We start from the raw sequence: 19,468 nt of genomic DNA, 5'->3' as shown, positions 1-19,468 counted from the left end.
ACTCCGTCCAACGGTTAAATAAAGTGTACTAATGAAATTAATAGCCCGCCTATAAAATGCAATCGAAAACCTTAATTCTCAAACACTACTATAATTAAGGTGTAAATGAAATGTCATTAATTATTAGGTGATAATTAACAACTAATTTCTTCGAAACTGTACGAATAATAATATAATCCATGCAACTATAATATTACATTACATTGTTAAAAAAAAATTAATTAAATGTCCACAATATTTGTCACCTTTTAGTGTAACATTTTAGCCATATATTATGTTTATTATGCACATTTTATAACATAGAAATATAGAACTATTAGTTTGAAAACTATATTAAAACGTTGTCAAAATATATGACAATAGACTACACCTCAGACATTTCAGCTTCTAGAAGGAGTCTTGTATAATAAAGTTGACACTTATTTTAAATGACAAGACATTTTTCAGTAACACTTACGAAAATTCACTTCAACTTAGAGAAATGAATAACACGTTTAATAATTAAATATCAATTGCCTATAAACGTAAATATTTCTATAAATTATGAGTTTCAAAAGTATTTAGTGTATACTCAATACAAAATAAGCACAAAAATGTGTGTAATTAAAAATAGTGTCTTATTAAATAAACTTTGAAAAATTAATGAGATCTAGTATAAATACAATATAAATAAAATATAAATATATAAATAAAATATATTATTATCTAAGTAAAAAAAAAAAAAAAACTAAGAACAAATTTACTGAAGAAAAAATAATAGATTTTATTTTTATTACGTATTATCTATTCGGTTGGTTTTACTAAAAAAAAAGTCACGTATTGCAGAAAAATAGAATGGTAAATTTTCTTGAAAAACAGTTTCCGGTTAAAATCACAAAATAAATTCACAACTGCCAAATTGCTATGGTTTCCGCTTTGAAAAACTAACTTTATCTAATATTATTGAAGTACAAAAATAATAATATTTCCTATAAAATGATAAATTATTATTAATTTCTATAAGTATGAGTTCAGTAAGTAGTATGCACTGAAACTCGAGATTTTGTGATCATATGTATACATATATTTAATAAATTAACTTCACTATAGCAGTGTTTCCAATATTCCTAGTTCCGAGTAATTCGTTTTATATTCACTTTACTATTTCACTTTTTTCATCAAAAACAAATACAAAATACAAAAGTTATTTTGTCTGTTTTAATAAATTAAATATGTCACGTCATTATAATATATTAAAAAGGTGGACATTTGTTGTCTTTACATTTGTCTAGGTAATATTTAGATGATTATACATAAATATTAATTAGACGGGTTTGATAGAATTTTGGATTTGTATGTTTTTATGTAAAAAATAATAATATTAAAAAAATTTTTTTTGGAAATTTTTTGACATAAGTATATTTCTTAAATTATTTATTAACCATATCATTTTCACAATTTTCGTCAAACGTTTAAGTAGCATCATTTTAGAATTATTTCTAATTGATTTTACAATTATGTGTGTTTTTTTATTTTTGTGTCTATCATCGCCGTTTTGAGCAGTAAAACTTTTTCGATTTTCTTCAACAATATCTTGTTTGATGGGAAAGTGAATCTAGTTGGTGCATTTGGGAAATCAAAATTAAAAATTCCCATTAGTTTTCAAAAGCACAAAGATAAACAAAATAAAAATTAAGGAATAACGAGAATTTTTACGCAAAATCGGTTTTTAACAAAATTGATTTTGGTTTTTGCCGTAACTCTAAAATAAATTACCGTAGATACATGCAATTTTCACTGATTGTTTATATTAAAATTTTCTATACACAATAACATTTTCAAAATATTTTGATTTGTTTTGAACTCTTTACAGATATTTTCAGTTTCCAATTTTTTTCTTTATTTTCTATGAATGTCAATAAAATGTTATTTGTTGGGTCAAAAAGCTTGAAAATGTAAATAAGGCTTCTTATACATTGTTACAACAGCAGTTGAAAAATATTAAAAATAGGTACATTTTTTGATAAGCATTTAAAGTTCGAATGATGACAAAATTTATTAAGTTGGAAATTTACAAATTATTTACTAGTTAAATCTTTATAAAATGTTCAACATTTGTAGCTAAGGATCGAAAATTAAAAACAAGGCTCCACATAAATAGTTAATTCTGTAACCAAAAAATCTAAAAATATATATAAACACAGTTTTTTTATAGTTATTTTAGGTTCAAATTTGGACAAAATTACATATTAAATAACCGAGAATAACGATCTTAGTTATTTTTTTTATAATTTTTTAATATTAATTCAACTAACAGGCTACCGTATAGTATATACAATATTCTAGACTGACAAACCGTTTCCGCTCACGATCGTTTTTCGTATACAATGATATTATATCATTAAATTCAAATTTAATACCATACTTTACAATGACCCTGACTTTTAATATACTGTGACATCCACTTACCCACTTTTTTTTTTTTACTTCAAACATTCTAACATTCTGCATATTGTTCTATTCTGTTCCTATCCAATAATGAGTTTATTTTTGTCCTATGAAAAATGTACAACTGAAAGTTGCTAGTAAAATATTTTAATTTGTAGCACACTATAATTATATGTTATACTTGGCATTACACGCAAGCATAAATTAAACTGCTAAATCTTATATTCAATTCAGAACGGAGCCATGAACACATTCTTTTATGATATGTGTATTTTTAATATAAATATAATCATAATAAGTTGATGTGTTGTTCAGAAAGACGAGAAATATTAAAAATTCAGTCACATTTTTATTAATAAATATTTGAAATGCATTATTTAAATGTTTAGATCTTTAAATAAAGTTAGATTATATATGTTAACTTTGGTATTTTGCCATTACCTCAGAGTTGGAGGACATGGGTCACATCGGCTTAATTAAAAATGTGTGTAAGTATAAGCAGTTTTGTATTTAATCAGTTGGTGTATACTGTATAGTGGAGAGAGACGCGAAAAGCTTGGGGGATACTTTTTGGAATTCCCCATTAAAGTATTTTTGCGAAGAATGGCAAGATTAGTTTGATAAGAGGAAGATATATCATGATGTTTATTTGGTTTCAGAACTAAAATTACTGTTGGGAATTTCTAAAGCAATTGGATATAATTATATAAATATAATAATAAGAGTAGCATAAAATAAAATGTTGAATAAAACAATCGGTCTTAGAGAGATATGTTTATTAGAAAGAGATGGGAAGGGATATATGAAGATAACTTTTTACTTAATTGGTGAATTGAGGTACATCAGGCTATCAGGGTGAGGCGGAGGTTTCAGCTCGATGATATTTAAACAGGTATATGAAGGACTTAAGAAGTATGCACACCAATTATTGAATTTATTATTGGAGTAATGTTAGTTTTGTTATGTAGGATTTTTATGGTAGAAACGCAAAAGCTACCTTACTGGTAAATTTAATTAAAGAAACAGTTTTTGAATAAATAATTTTTGTGTTTGGCAAGATTTTTTTAACAAGTTCATCAGATTATTAAAAACTCGTTTGTGGGATGGGAGGCGTATACGCTGTAACAAATCGGTACAAACGGAGTACAAATGATCGCTTCGAGTGTTTTGTATATAACCTCAACGTGGGGGTACCAGGGACATGGAACTTGATTAAGAGCCCTTACTCAGCACTCATACTAGCTCCTAATAACAGAATATGTTCAGACATTTTAGGAGATAAATTTGAACACTATTTTTGTCTGTCACTAAAATGCTGTAGATATAGTACCGGATGGTGGGGTCTCCCTGGACAACGACAACCAACACTTTCAGAATAGGTATAAACTGACGTTATGAAAATTAACGTTGACTATATATTTTATATTATCAATTACCTATTCAATATAAAGAAACTCAATTTACAAAAATGAATAAGCGGCATTCGAATCATTGAAAATCCAAATAAATTAAAAGGTAAGCCAAATAATCCCACTGTAACCCAGCGCAAATAATATACAATTTATTGTGATTACTGCACAGACCAATATAGTACATTAACTCGCCGTGTACCTATTTTATAATAATTTGTAATCAAGACGTAAATATTAACGCGTGTATTATATTATTGAACCGACGATCGAATTGAATTTAGAGTATAAAAATGTGACATGACACAGTGCTGAATAATGGTATACTATAGCGGTTGAAGCAGCGTGTGAAGGTATAGTTGTGGTTAGGTCGGCAGCGGCATAGAGGGGTAGCGTATATTATTGTATTATCCAGTACGGGCGTATTATTATTATTATTATTATTATTATTATACACAATATATATACGTGAGCATATCGGGTAGGTATGCGTTTGTATTCTTTATTTTGAGGTTCGTTACACTATTTTCTCTCTTTAATGCACACCGCGCGAAACACGTCAACCGAGTGGTTCGTGGGTTGGGTAGGAATAATGTTTTTGGAATTCCGAGCACTGTTTACACGGGCATCAGTGGCACGGAGGAAAATGTACGACACGAGTACCATATTGATTTTTTCAAAATGATGCGTAATTTGATTACTTGTCCTATATGACTTTACACCGACGACGACGACGACGACGTCTTTGATGTTCTATAATAATGCACCATTCGAGTATTTCGTTCCACTTTGAACGTATGCTACACATATATTAAAAATATAAATACGTCATTCTTAATTCATTTTAAATACATGTACTCTCCACCAATTTAATATTTACAATATGCATACATTGGTGGGGAATGGGTGGCAGTTATAGTGTGACACGACTTGTGAAAAATGCAACCATACTTAACAAGTTGTTGAGTCTATATTTTTTTAACGGGTTTTTAAGATTTAAGTCGCTGAACAATACTATATTATTAAGGTATACATAATATTTTTTGGAGCATTGACTGGAATAGTGTCAGAGCCAAGAGCTAATATTAAGGGACTATACCTATAATGGTTTGATAGTCAGGAGCGAAAATGTTTGAACAGGATTTTGGCCACTTCTAACTATCCATTTTCATATACGAATAATCAAAATGTACAAATATATCGTATATAATATTATATTATAGATTTCATGTATACCATATTAAATACATATAATATAATTTATCATAATGCTCGTAATGTGTTGTGTTTTTAAAGTTTCCTTAGAAAATGCACGCAAATTATATATATGTATATTGTGTAGGTACTGAAAATGATTCAGCCTAAGATATACGCATAACAAAAGGTAAATTTAACAGTTTTCATTAATTAAACTTTCGGTGCTCATTAACCGTTATCCGAAATTTAAATGAGCATATCCCGGGGGTGTGGTAAAGAAAATTTATTCTTTGAGAGTATATATTAAAAAGGGGCACACAATGAAAATCCTGCATCGAGTTTCCGGCCAAAAGTTTACGGCCAAATCAAACAAAATTAAAAATACAGTTTTTTTTTATAATAATCGCATCCAAGGGTTATTCTGTAAGTCGTAAAATACTGAATACGTCCACGGTGTTTACAATTATTAATGGTTTACAATAAAAAAAAAAAGCTATTCAAGGCCGCTAAATCAAATTCTATATTCTATCATTTCTTAAGTGGTGGTGGTGTTAGTAAAATTCATTTTTAATTAATTGATAAATAAATGGAATTATATATATCGAACAAGATAATTGTCAAATAAATATTTTTATGTTAGAAAGCTTTAAAAAAAATAATTTTTTACTGTGCATTTTTAATTAAATTGAACTACCTACTTCATTTTTTACCCTTCGTTACTAAGATTCATTTGAATTAATCAATTTTAAATTAAACGAACTACACAATAAATGCAGAGATACACTATTATTTACTGTCTGTACATTATCATTTATCAATTGTTTTTATTACAAAATATTATTATGTTTTGGTATTTTAATTTAGTTTATAATCATAACTTTAAATTATTTTTGTGTACACCTTTTTTTGAATACTTTTTTTAATAATGCGCTGTTTAGTTTTAAGTATAAATAAAGTTATACAAGGTGATTCGCCAAGCATATCTACTCTTCCCCATTTTTTATTCAAATTTTGGTTTTTGGAATTTTTTAGTATAATAAATTAAACACCATATTTTCAATTATTCAGAGTTTTATACCACTTAAGGGAGTGTCTTATGGCGATACCAACTCTTATTTTCAAACAAGGATTTACCGCTTTACCTTTAAGTTGTTAAGTAGATGACTTTGTTATGGGATAGTAACTATAAAACATCGACTATTACTAATATACCATACCAGATATTGAAAATGTTGATGATAAACCTATAGGTAGCAGTTTAGATCTCAAACAAAGGACCGGACAGACTTATGCGATGTGCCGAAAGTCCTTTTCTCTTAAGCGACTAGACTTCAAATATATAAGTAATTGAAATGCGTGTTTTACAAATATTAAATAAAAATAAGTACCTAACAAAATCAATTTCAAGCGCTGTTTGAAGAAGGTGGATGAATACCATGATAAAATATTATAATGTATAAATCCATGATATTAGCAAACAAATAATAATTATAAAATTATAAAGACACTTAGACACACATATGTCGCGAAAATACAGTTTCCAAATAACACATAATATGTATATATAAAAATACTAATCAATATTATAATTCAAAGCACTCCTAATCTTTTCATGCTGTCAAATCCTTTCTGTCTTTATAACATATCGCGAATGCATTGAGTCGACAGTGTATAAGCAAAATATGAACTTATAACTGGTATAGGATATTGTAATACAAGTCGTAAAATAATAGTAACGTACACCAATCAGAGATGTATCCATTCCAACATTCCAACAAGGATCAACGAGTACTTTTCACAGTTATACGAGGTAAACGAACACACATATATTTTACACTCGAAGACAAATTATCATTTCCTAACCAATAATAATCAGTAGTGGAATAAAAATAACGTAATATAAGTGCCCATAAGCTTACCATCATACCCTTTGTAATTTGCCGCCTTACTCCGCACTTCCCCGACTCTCTTTTCCATCACTATTATTTTTATCTCACTACACTATTTTGTTATAATATGCATAAGTGCCTATATATTAATTATTATATATTATGTTTATATTCCAGAAGGGTCCCCACAATATTCGTTCTATATCATCATGGAGTCCCACCATATAGGACATAAGTATAACTATTTTTGATTACCTACTTTAAAAAATGTATAATGATAATCCTACAGCTTGCATTCCACTCATATTAAACTTCTTAATAATAATGAGATGATAATGGGAATATACATTTTGTAATTACATACTCAGCGTTGTGCCCTTTAATCCGATATTAAAAAGTATACAATTTTACCAAACATTTAAACTACAAATGTCGTTTTCCACTGTTTATATCTTATTATTAGGTTAACTTTCGTTTTTATCTTGCTGAAGTACAGGATGAAATATATTATAATGTATAATGAGTGGTTTATGTGTTTTGCATAACCAGTAGACTTGATAAAGTTGTGTGCCACATATTACAATTTATACGTTTATATGTACCTACCTAGTACCTATAATTTTTTGGAAGTTGTTGATTTACTACTTATCTAAATCAAACTTTGAACGAGAAATTTTTGAGTCAATAAAATGTTGGTAAAATATAGGTACTACCAAAGATTATTTACCGAGGATAATATTCCATAAAAATCGTTTTACAAAAACATAAAATAGATATAATATTGCGGGATCTAGTATATTTATTATACTCAGACAATTTTTCAAGCTATAAAATATTGATAAATGTTATTTACTTTAATTTTCAGTGTAGTTTTTATTACAATATTATTATAAAACATCCTTAACTAATATTATTTAATTAAGAATATAATATAAAAAAGAAATTGTTTATCATTGGTTATGATACCCGCATTACCGTTTTGAGTGTTTGATCGACATCTTGTCTTAATATTATAGGTTTATTGCAAAATTTGAATTTTCTAGCTGATGCGTCGGGCGATCAGTTTATTCTGATTCGATGGACATGAACTACCACGATTCAGCAGGTGTTGGAATCACAACCTCGTCTGAACCGTGGACCGTCCAGCTCTAAGTGTCCGTCACGGCGAACGCGTCGACATTTGAGGACCAACGAAAGGCAAGTTCTGCAGTTGCAATGGGCTGCGGCGGTATAATAAATTGCGCGACCACCTTTGAGGTTAACGCGTTAACCGGTGATACGGTTATTCACGGATTCAGCCATCCGTCTGCAGTGTTTGATAAGGCATATTAGTGATATCGCTCTCTCTGATGTGATAACATGTTTTTCATATACTTAACATGTTCGTTATACTATCATATTTGTATTAATTCGTGTGTGTGCTGGTAAGTCATAAACTAAAATATTCATTTAATAAAATATCATTAATTATATATTTGAGCACTACTTTGTTTTCACATGTAACATAACCACCTACCTAAGTTCTGAAGATAACATATGAAACATGGCGCAGTCGTGCAATTTATTTGTCTGTCTGTTGAACTAGTCGATTTTCCGTAAGTCCATACTCGTCACGGATAGACAGACTGCACTATTCACCTCCTTCTATACCACCGTCACGATCGATGCTGCCTGCAGCCTGCAACCATGGGCCTACAGTCTCATTCAGCGTGTGTCGTCTTACCCACGGCCCGTTCGACAATTCCCTCACTCATATAATGAAGTCACTACTCGTTCCACCACAAAAATCCGCCCTCTACCCCCCAACATCAACTCCCCGATTTTACACGGCCACTAGCTGCAGTCCCATCCCCTTCGTCAGTTGGCCTGTTACCGCTACGGCTTCGAGACCTGTTGCTGCTGCGCCTCCGAGATCTGATGCCACTACACTTTCGGCAAGAAGCAATGACTAGCCGGCGGTACAGCCCAAGGCAGACCTACCGCTGTCGGACGTACCAGAGGGGTAGAGCTGCCTCTAAAACACTCTACGCCCGTTGCGCAGCCCAAAGAATTTAAATTTTAAATCGAAGTTCGTGTGGTGCGAAACCGTGTCCGCGTTCGAACAGTTTGTGTAACCAGCTAGTTATTGTTGTACATAATCATTTTATAACTTCAACTAAAAGAACTTTATATTTAACAATAATGTTTGGTATAAACAAAAATAATAGAATATAGTTTGCGATCCAGTCGTTCATATAGGTAGCCTATAATATGTCTATAGTAAAGTTGACACGTCATACAAAAATATCTAATCAAAATATGGATACCGCTAAATGAAATCACACACAACCTCATCGACGCCTAGTCTACCAAAATCGAATTGCAAACTGCTTAAATATTGTGGTACCCATGTAGTAAATATTACTGACAGTTAGGCACGCATTAATAAGTGCCATTAAAATACGCCAAACTAGGGAAAACTTACCCCAAACACAAAATATTTATTTAATAATTATAGTTTTATTCAATGGATAGATAGGTAATTAACAAAGGTTCCTCCATACATACATATTATGCATTACATATAACCACATAATTTATACTATAATATGTACTTCACTGCAATTACTGCGTAATTTATAATTAATTAATTGTAATTTGCATAATTACATAGTTTAACTTTATTAATCCTAATAATACTAAAAAATTACAAGAGTAAAAAAAAAACACATCAAGTTTATTATTTAGAACGAACTAAGATTGTAAATACTAAATTGTATAAGCTTAAAAAACATTGAATTTTGTAATCCGATAAGTTATATAAACAATATGGACAATAATAAATCTATTTATAACTAAAAAAGTAAAGCTGGATAAGATGTTATATAGTTTACTTGGAAACTCAAATGGTCTATTAAAATAATTTATTATTATGTGGCTGTTTTTAAAGATTTTTTTCAGAATTACATGTCATAAATTAAATACACCATCGACTTTTAAACTACTATTGAATAATAAGGTATTTTCCAGGTCGTTTTAAAAACATTGGAATCACAATATAATATATTATACGATTTATACTGCATTACTGCAATACTAAAAATCATTATTATAATATGTTATATAATAATAATTTGTCTTATATATACACAGTGAAACCTCTAAATACCGGATACTCTCGGTCACTGGATTATGTTCACTATTCACTATTCAGAGGTGTCCGGCAATTAGAGGGTTTAAACTGTAGAAAAATTGTCATTTGTTCCCAAAAATATATCCGGTATTTAGAGGTGTCCATTAAGGGAGGTTTCATTGTATATTATTTTTAAAATCATGAACAGATTTTACATTCCAGGTAGGTACAATAAGCATGAGCGCTATACTTTGCGCAAGTTAAGAAACGGAGACTTGTGCACAGGAGCGTGGCGATACTACAGCCGGCAGGTATACAGATAATTGACTGGGTGGGAGTGACAAACGGGTGTGGCCTGACTGCGGCCCGACGAAATCTGGTCGCCACCGACTATGTTTCTTAATTTGAGCAGAGTATAAATCAATGAATAATAGGACATATACCTACATTTAATAAAAGAACCATCCAGCAAATAGCACTTCACCAGGTGTTTATATTATTTATATTTTGTATATACATATTAGCACCACGTTAACTGAGAAAATCAGCTCCAAGCCACAGGCGCAAGAGTCTTCTTGGAGGATTTCCATGGGGCGAATGGCAGGATAGATTTATTATAAGTGGATTAAAGTAACCGTTTGTGTGGTTGTGAAAATTTATTGTAGCGATTATTTTATTGTGAGTATGTGCAGGTCAGTATGTAGGGAATCGTTTAAGACATTGACGAAGTAATTTTGATTGGAATAATTGGATCTTTGGATCTTTTAGTATTTTATATTTTGGCTGTACCCCATAACTGAATCTTATAGGTCCAAATTGGTTTGTAGAGTATATTATATGGATACCTATGATTTGCTTAAGATGTAGCGAAGAAGAGCAAGTCTTTAGTTAAGAAATAGTTTGCACATGAAAATGTGTTTTGTCCCGGTTAGTATTTTATCAGACAGTAGACCTAACTAACTACCTTAGTACTCGATAATCGTGTCTGAATGAGAAATAAATGTATTATTTAGTAAGGCTGGTGGGAATTGACGTAATGACGTTGTACTAGAAAATATGAAATCAAATAGTAGTGCTATTATATATGTTTAAGATGATTACATATAAGGAACGTAAATTAATAGGTTATAATTTAATAATAAAAAGGCTATAAAACAGTAGTGCTTAAGGCATCCTTAATTGTTATTTTTCCGCTTTAATCATAATTCATGTCACTCAAAACATATTATAATCTACTAAGTAAAACTTACAAGTGGGTACTCTAAAATTTAGATTTCTGTAGGTAGCAAATATTTTTTTTTTTTTTTAATTCAATGACTATTATTATAGTAATTATATTATAATTTATATGCATAAAATATGATACTAATTTTTACAATTCATGTAAAATCAAAAAAAAAATGGCAATAAAATACATGATATTATTTTTTTTAATAAACTATTAATAATAAAATATGGCATCCCAAATACTTCAATATTGTTATGAAAAAAAAACAATTATAATAAACAGCAGTGCGAATTATGCACTTAGAAAATGAGAAAATAAAATCATCAAATTCTTAACCCTGAATAAATATGATATAATAAATGCTTTATTATATTAATTTAAGAGTCCAAATAAGTTATTGTGTACGCAGGTTATGCGTTTACATAGTAAAATCATATAGGTACCTATCTCCTATGTACTCTGCAATAACTACTAACTACAGTTTTAAATTTACAAAAAATAAGTTATTAAAAATTGGTCATTCTTAGCAAATTGAGTAAACCATACTTTGAAGTTTGGTGTAATTATATTATAGTATTTAAAGGATATTCCTATTGCAGATAAATTCAGTTTAGTGGTAAGGCTGTTATTAAAAATGTATCTCCTTACTCCTTGTATACAAAATGTAAAAATAACATTTTATAATATTAGACATTTAATTTGTATATGGAAGGTGTAAGGACATATTTCATATTTAAATCCTTAGTCCCTATATTAACCGAAGCTTTAAAATTGTAAAGAAAATGAATCTGTTTGTACACCTCAATTATGCGGTATATGAATATTATGAATTCGAGTGGTTTTTGTGTTCATATTGTACTAAGTATTTATTAAGTTTGTAATTATTGGTAATATGTTTAAAAATGTTATTTATTGAGAACCTTGCTTAGAGTGTTTTCAACATTTCAACAATAAACGATATACAATATACGGAAAAACGTCGTTGATTATTAATTTTAAATACCATAATATAAGTAGGTAATGAACTATAATATGTTTTGAATTATATGTTGTTATTAATGAAAACTATATACGAAATCGAATAGCCCGGGTCTACAATCAATGTCATTAGTTATTTATTTCATAAATACAAAGTATTTCATAGAAAAAAAACCGTGCAATATACATTTTCAGTCTGAAAGAAAGTGAGGATTAGATAATTTTACCAGTTTCAAACTTATTAGTTGGTACCTATCTGTTTATTTGATTGATAATAGTGCAGAGCTGGCAAAAGAATAAAAATACTGATGAGTTAGGTACCCAATGGTTTTCAAGAAAATGTATAAATGTAAACTTACTGTAAATAAAAACTTTTATAAACACACAATTATCGACCTTTTCAAATCTGAGCAGAACAAGGAAAATATTGGTTTTGTAATGATGTATTTTTTTCTTGTGTGTTCGTCATCGTTTGGAGCAGATAATTTGCTTTAAGGGTGGTGGTTTCCGGTAAGACATTTGATATATTGGGTACTATTTGGGAAGAGGTGGTCAAAATTATGGAATTCCCGATACTTGTAATAATTTGGGAAACAAACCAACATTGGATAATGTGAATATTTACGGAACATCAACTTTCGACAAAATCAATTTTGTTTAATTGTTGCCTAATTCAGAAAAAAAAACCTTAAAAACTTTAATTATCCATAAAATATTTTTTAAATTAATTTCTATAGGCATTAAAAATAATTTAAAAAATGTTGAGCAATTTATAGTCATTTTAAATGTTTTATTTTTATACATTTTGATCATTAATCAAAAAAACAAAAAACCAAAACTACAAATATCTATATTTATTATATAATATTTAGTTACCACAAAAAAGCTAAAATATTTTGAAAATTATTTAGTCTACGAAATATTTATAGGAATATTTTGTGAACATTTCATAACTTAACTGTTATTTATTTTTGATTTACAACCAAAAAATGTAATCCATTTTGTAATTAAAAATTAATTTAACGTAAACATTTTGGTTTTTCCTAACTTTTTTTTTTGGTTTTCCTAATTATTTTATGAAGTACTGAGAATTCAACTAATTTATTCATCGTCCCACTAAGGATCTAAATCATTTAACTACATTCATTTTATTTTGCAAATCTGCATTATTTGTTTTGTCATTTGAATAGTGTGTTTAGTGTTTGTTATTTGTTATTTGTTGTTACAAACCACGAATTTTTCATTCCCTCAAACTCCTATCCTTATTAAATAATGACTAAAGTTTTAACGATTATCACTCCTAACATATTTTTTAATATTATATAAGCCAATTTCATAATATAATATTATTCAATTCCTTTTCAGTTACATTAGCGGTAGTAAAATATTAACTTGACCATATTTATATTATGATAACAAATATTTCCATGTCTAGATTTTGTTATTTTTGTCGTACCTACCTACACATTTGAATTCTCCCTTTGCTCTTGACCAGATTAACCTTTGAATATATTTACAATAATAAATATTATACTGCGTTATAGCGTGTACAATAAAAATTTACAAAGTAAGTATATTAAGATATTAAATCCATAAAAGAGTAAAAGACACTAAAGTATAACATTTACCAAAGCTTAAATGAACACCTTCCCCCCTCCCCCATTTCATTATACATTTGAAAATTTCCATTATGACTTCTCTCAAGTGTTTTTTTCATTTCATTTATCAGATCCGATTCCTAACATCCATTTGGCTCCACGAACCTTTCACATATACCATTTTCTCTTTACCATCTTTTTTACGAATCTATAGCCCCCCACATTTGTTTCATTTGAAAATTATATACTTATGGTAGTAAATTATACATGTAAATATATATATTTTATTAAAAAAAAAAATGTGATTGCATTTGGTGTTGTATACGAATATACATCCCTGCCTTTTTTTTTTTTGTAGTTTTATCACTACGTGGGAGCCGTACGTTTTCACATTCCTTGGCCCCCATGCAGCATCGTTTATTTAATAAGTAAGCATATAAATGTGTACAACAGTTGGTTTCGGCTCGCATGGACCTCGCATGCTATCCTATGCTACGAGCTCCATGATGCCTTACACGTCTTGTAATAGCTAAGGCCAAATGGGAAAAGCCGGGCAATCCCCTCACATAGTGAATTTTGCAGTTTTGCAATTTTACAGCACAGCAGTGTTCGAAGTCTTCTTGGACCGGCCTGAGCCAGCCGTCCTAAACTTCCCGTTCTGAACTTCCTCCTTCTCGAGCCGGCCGTAACCCACCGCTCTCGCTTCACGTGCTTGATTGGTTACTTGCCTGCAGCTTCAGCCGCCTTACGAGCCCTCTCATCTTCCTCTTTGAGGGTCAGGATCTCCTCCACTATCTTGTAGAAGATCCTGAACGTCTCCTCTGCATCGCAAAGGGCTATTGGCTTCTCCTTAAGATCATCCGGGAGATCCCCAAAGACCGGTCCGCACAGTATGTCCTGTATACGTCCACAGCCTCCGGGGGGCGTCCCAGCCGCTTCCGAAGCTCGTATACATTCCTATCTGACATTTATTATTTAATATGCTTTTTTAGTTTATATTACCGTTTATCATTATTTATTTTCCGATGATTTGTGTAAGTACATTTTTTTTATAAATAGTTATTACTTTCACATAACTTAGCTTAGGAGATAAAGGACATTAGATTTATACAACAGACTTATATAAACATTTTTGTTTTAAATAATATTATAATATATAATACTAATTATTAAACAATGAAAAAAAAATGTTATACAAATCAATACCTACACAATTAAAAAATAAAGTCGACACGTAGACTTTTCTCGAACGTTTGAGTTGGCGTGAGATCACAATAAATACAAACAAATATCATATGAAGTCAATATTAAAAATTATATCATAATAAAATATTGTCAAAAGTCGACTAAATCAATATACCAAACAGAAAACCTTTAATTCTTAATTTTTTTAGGAGTTGTCATGATTTCCTGGTTTATCAACATTTCCGGTATATTATTGTATTTGTAATGATATATTGTGAATAGTAATTAGTAAGTAATTATGTTAAACATATATTTCAAACCAGCAGGATTATTTTATGTATGTTATATTATAATTATGTATGAAATAGTATAAAAATAATCTTGGCCATTTTGAAACTAAATATTCATATTTTTAGATTTTTATTCTTCGCAGTACCTAGGTATCAAAAATATATTTACGTGTACAATAAATATCATACAAACATAGTAAAATTATAAATACGAAAATAATGCGTCGTCACGTGGTCAGTGTTAGAATGTATCTGCAATTATTGCACTGTAAACCATCCCGGTTTATTGTAGTGGAAGTAAAATATGTTACTTAAAAGGTTAGCACATATAGGTCCTATACTATCCATATTGCAGACTTCACTTGCAAAAGTTATTCCGTTGTTGTCTTTACCGGTCGTGAAGTTTTGTGGAGATAATTTCTCTGGGTATTATGACTACAATAAATTACTGTAAATAAACAACTGTAGTTCGTTTTGTTCTATTTTATTTCTCACGTTGCATTAAATAAAAACATATAATTTTTAAATAATATTTATATCTTACACACAGTTGAAAAATAAAGTTTGTTGTAAGTATTTCACTGATTAATAGAGGCAACGTACCTACTATTTTTGAAATAAACCATATTAAAACAGGTAAATAAACTATTTCATTTCTGTAAAGTGTATATAAAATAAATTGTAACACATCATAATACATAAAGATAATCTAAACTGTATTTTAAGTGGTGCTTTAATTTTAAATTCAGTAGTTTTCGTACTCCTGTAAAGCACTAAAAGTTAAAACTGAATTTTTTTTTAAATATCAGCTAAATATTGCATGATTTTAACTCTCGTTGTGTTCAGAATCATTTTTAAATACCATGAATTATATTAGTACTATATTTATTAATAAAACACACAACACTATCATTCACTAATATGACTAAAGTGAGATACGTTTATAACAATACACATTAGGTACGCATATTATGACGTGTCCTGTGCAGATTGTTTAAATTGGTTTAACTGATAAAAATATATATTTAAAATATTCGAATATTTAAGACATAGGTACACAACATTTATTTTTTTAGGATTAAATAACCTCCTAAGAATATTACTCCACTTGTAATAGACACTGTCAACCAAAAATGATCCAACCTGTTATCATAATCAATCCAGTCGTAACTTCTTCGCAAAGCTCTTTTCCAATCAAACAATCTAATTTTTCGTTCATCGACCGTCATCTTTGGTTGGTAAATCACACCATTGTCTCCTGGCATGCACAGAGCGTTCCAGACGTTTATTTCAGGTGCGTAACCAGCCGCCATAGCTGCGCCCAATGCAACACCATTTTTGTACTTAGCAACTTCAATTTGAGAGTTTGTTATATCAGAGAGGTATTGCATAATCAATTTATCATCTGATAAGTAACCATCAATTTGTATTTTGTCTATAGATATTTTTAGATCGTCATTTAAAGCTTCAACAATATCTTGAGTTTGAAAACACACAGATTTCATGGCTGCTTTTAAAATGTCATCATTAACAGTAGATTTATTAGCTCCAACTAGAACACTCCGAGCTTCATGTCGCCAGTGCGGAGCATACAAACCTAAATAGTTTATTATTATAATGTTCATAGTAAAATCTAAATTATATATAGGTATTTTAATTCAAATTAATAAAGAACGTTCAAGGTTAACTTAAATTATTTCGAACCCAACCAATGTATATCAAATACATCTATAGATAATAGACTTGTTTATTTAAATCAAAAACAGTAGTTACCATTAAATGACGGTACCAAGTATACTTCATTTTGCAATTTACATTTTGTCTTAAGAGCCAAGCATTCAGTTTCTCTGACATTGAAACATTTTTTTACCCAATCTATAGTATGTCCTGCTGAAGCAATTGGACCTTCTAATGCAAATATCGGTCTCGAATCCAATCGATACGCAATCGTTGTGAGTAATCCATTTTTGGAGAAAACTTTATCTTCCCCAGTAATCGTGAAAATCGAACCACTTTTATCAAGTATACCTTTCGTAAGACCACTTCGAAAGCATTTTTGGCCGATTAGAGCGGCCTGGCGGTTTCCAATTATACCAGATACTGGCGTATCGATAAGATATCCTCCAGAAATGTTTCCGAACACTTCAGAACTGGTTTTTATTGTCGGGAGAAATTTTTCGGAAATACCAAAGAATTTTAACAGATGTTTATCCCATTTCAACGTATTAATGTTCATTAAAAATGTATACGAGGCGTTTGAAGAGTCAGTGGCAAATACTCCACCTGAAAATGAAAAAAAAAAAAAACAATAGTATTTCTGTGTCAGCCAAATCGAATACGAAAAACTCAGGGATTACAAAACTTTAGTGGAAGAAATAATATTTCTAGACTTTTTCGCAACAATCAGAATCTGCAAATACGGGCACGTCGCTGATGTATACGCACGAGGTACATTCGTTGTAAAGTTTATTATACGTATACGCAGTAGTATTATAGCCATGATAAGAAGGGATCTCAACCTCCATTAGTTTATAAATCAACATTTTAAACGACACGATAATATTAAATTTTGGCTGGCAATATTGTTATTGTTATTAAATTGTTCAGTAGGTATTTAACATGTTTATAAACAGCAACACTAATTGTATAATAAAAACGAAATATATATTCATCACGCGAAAATTCTAAAAAAAAAACAGAAGAATCGGTTCAAGTTGTATTTTAATAAATATATTAAAAGTGATTAATTAATTGTACCCAAATGTAACTTATTGGACTGTGAATTCGACTTTTCTAATTCAACTAAATCGTATTAAATATAAAGCTGATTAAATATAATATAAAAAATTTGAAAAATGTCCCCCTCCACAAATATTATTCGAATATAACATGGACATATTATATAATGTCATACTATACGTATTGTAAATCTATCTATATACACGTGTAAGAACGACAAAGAGCCGTGCAAATAAAATGTAGCCGAGTTTGAATTCACCGTTCTTGCCGCCGGTCATGTTCCACAACAGCCAAGAATCGATTGTACCAAAGTAACAGTCGCCGCCCCGGTAGGCCGACATCACCTTAGCATCGTTGGCCAGCAGCCACTTGATTTTGAACGCGCTGAAGTGGGGGCTGAACGGCAGGCCGCACACCCCCTGAAACCGGTGCTTGTCGTTGGTCCTCAGGTACTCGTCCACCATAGCGGCCGCCCGGTTGTCCGACCACAGTATCACGTTGCAAAGCGGTTCGCCGGTGCGCCTGTTCCAAGCCACCACGGAACCTCGGTGGTTAGCTATGCCCACGGCGACCACGCGCACGCCCATCACCATTCCGCCCGGGCTCGTCGTGTTGAGGATGCATTCCTCTACGGCTCTCAGCATGGTCATCGGGTCCTGCTCGGACCATCCCTCCCGCGCCGTGTCCGAGTCCTCGACAGCCACCTGATGCGACTTTATCACTTCGTTGCAGTTGGCCCTGAACGCGTAAAATCCCACGGCGTTCGTGTCCACCACTACCGCGCCGACCAATGATACTTTCGCTTTTTCCGAGTTGAACACGTTATACAATCGTGACAAGTTCATGTCTTGCCGGAGAAACAAAGCGGGCGCGGTAAAATGTTTTTAAAAAAACGGTCAGTAAAACGAATTACAGTTACAATTTTATTCATATACAATATAATTTTATATTATTATAATATATTAAAAGCTACAATTCAACAAAGTAATTATTAATATGGTACGCGTAATATAATACGTAGAAACTATGGAAAAAAAAAACAATGTTTACAATCACGTCACTTTTGTAAAGTCATTGATTTTTGATTGTAGCGTTAGAAGTTAAATATTTAATGAGCCTTCTCCAAACAATGTTATTAGTGCCATCGATATAATTGTACGAGATAGGTTCTCAGAATGATGTATCCATTAGATTATTAAAATGTTTTAATGTAATATTAAACTTAATAAACGATATTCAAATTTAATTGTAAAATGTAATACATCAATACAAAAAAACATTATTTCCTATAGCAAGTTTAAATTCCTTTGACATTTAGTGAGTCACTGTAATTTGTGTGTTAAATTTGAATTTAATGATCAATGATCATCCTAATCATACAATTATAATCAATACAATATTGTATACGAAAAAATC

General features: G+C 30.4%; 1 protein-coding gene across 1 annotated transcript; it reads right to left on the bottom strand.

Moving 5' to 3' along the window:
* Positions 1 to 16,377: 16,377 nt before the first annotated feature.
* LOC132939723 (glycerol kinase-like) lies at positions 16,378 to 18,897 on the bottom strand. Its single transcript, XM_061007052.1, has 3 exons — positions 18,312 to 18,897; positions 17,087 to 17,596; positions 16,378 to 16,910 (listed from the first exon to the last, which is right to left on the bottom strand). The coding sequence occupies exons 1-3, from the start codon at positions 18,895 to 18,897 to the stop codon at positions 16,378 to 16,380; spliced, it is 1,629 nt and encodes a 542-aa protein (XP_060863035.1).
* Positions 18,898 to 19,468: the final 571 nt, after the last annotated feature.

This window comes from Metopolophium dirhodum, chromosome 2 (assembly GCF_019925205.1).
Source record: "Metopolophium dirhodum isolate CAU chromosome 2, ASM1992520v1, whole genome shotgun sequence".
Lineage (NCBI taxonomy): Eukaryota > Metazoa > Arthropoda > Insecta > Hemiptera > Aphididae > Metopolophium > Metopolophium dirhodum.
Note: the sequence above shows the minus strand (reverse complement) of the source record. Positions and strands in the feature narration are given on the sequence as shown.

Bases quoted from the DNA above. Each gene is read 5' to 3' on its own strand.
- LOC132939723 (XM_061007052.1), bottom strand. From the start codon at position 18,897: ATGAACTTGTCACGATTGTATAACGTGTTCAACTCGGAAAAAGCGAAA. The intron at 17,597-18,311 runs GTGAATTCAAAC...TTTCATTTTCAG, and splicing joins CATGACCGGCGGCAAGAACG to GTGGAGTATTTGCCACTGAC. The intron at 16,911-17,086 runs GTAACTACTGTT...TAAACTATTTAG, and splicing joins CTTGGTACCGTCATTTAATG to GTTTGTATGCTCCGCACTGG.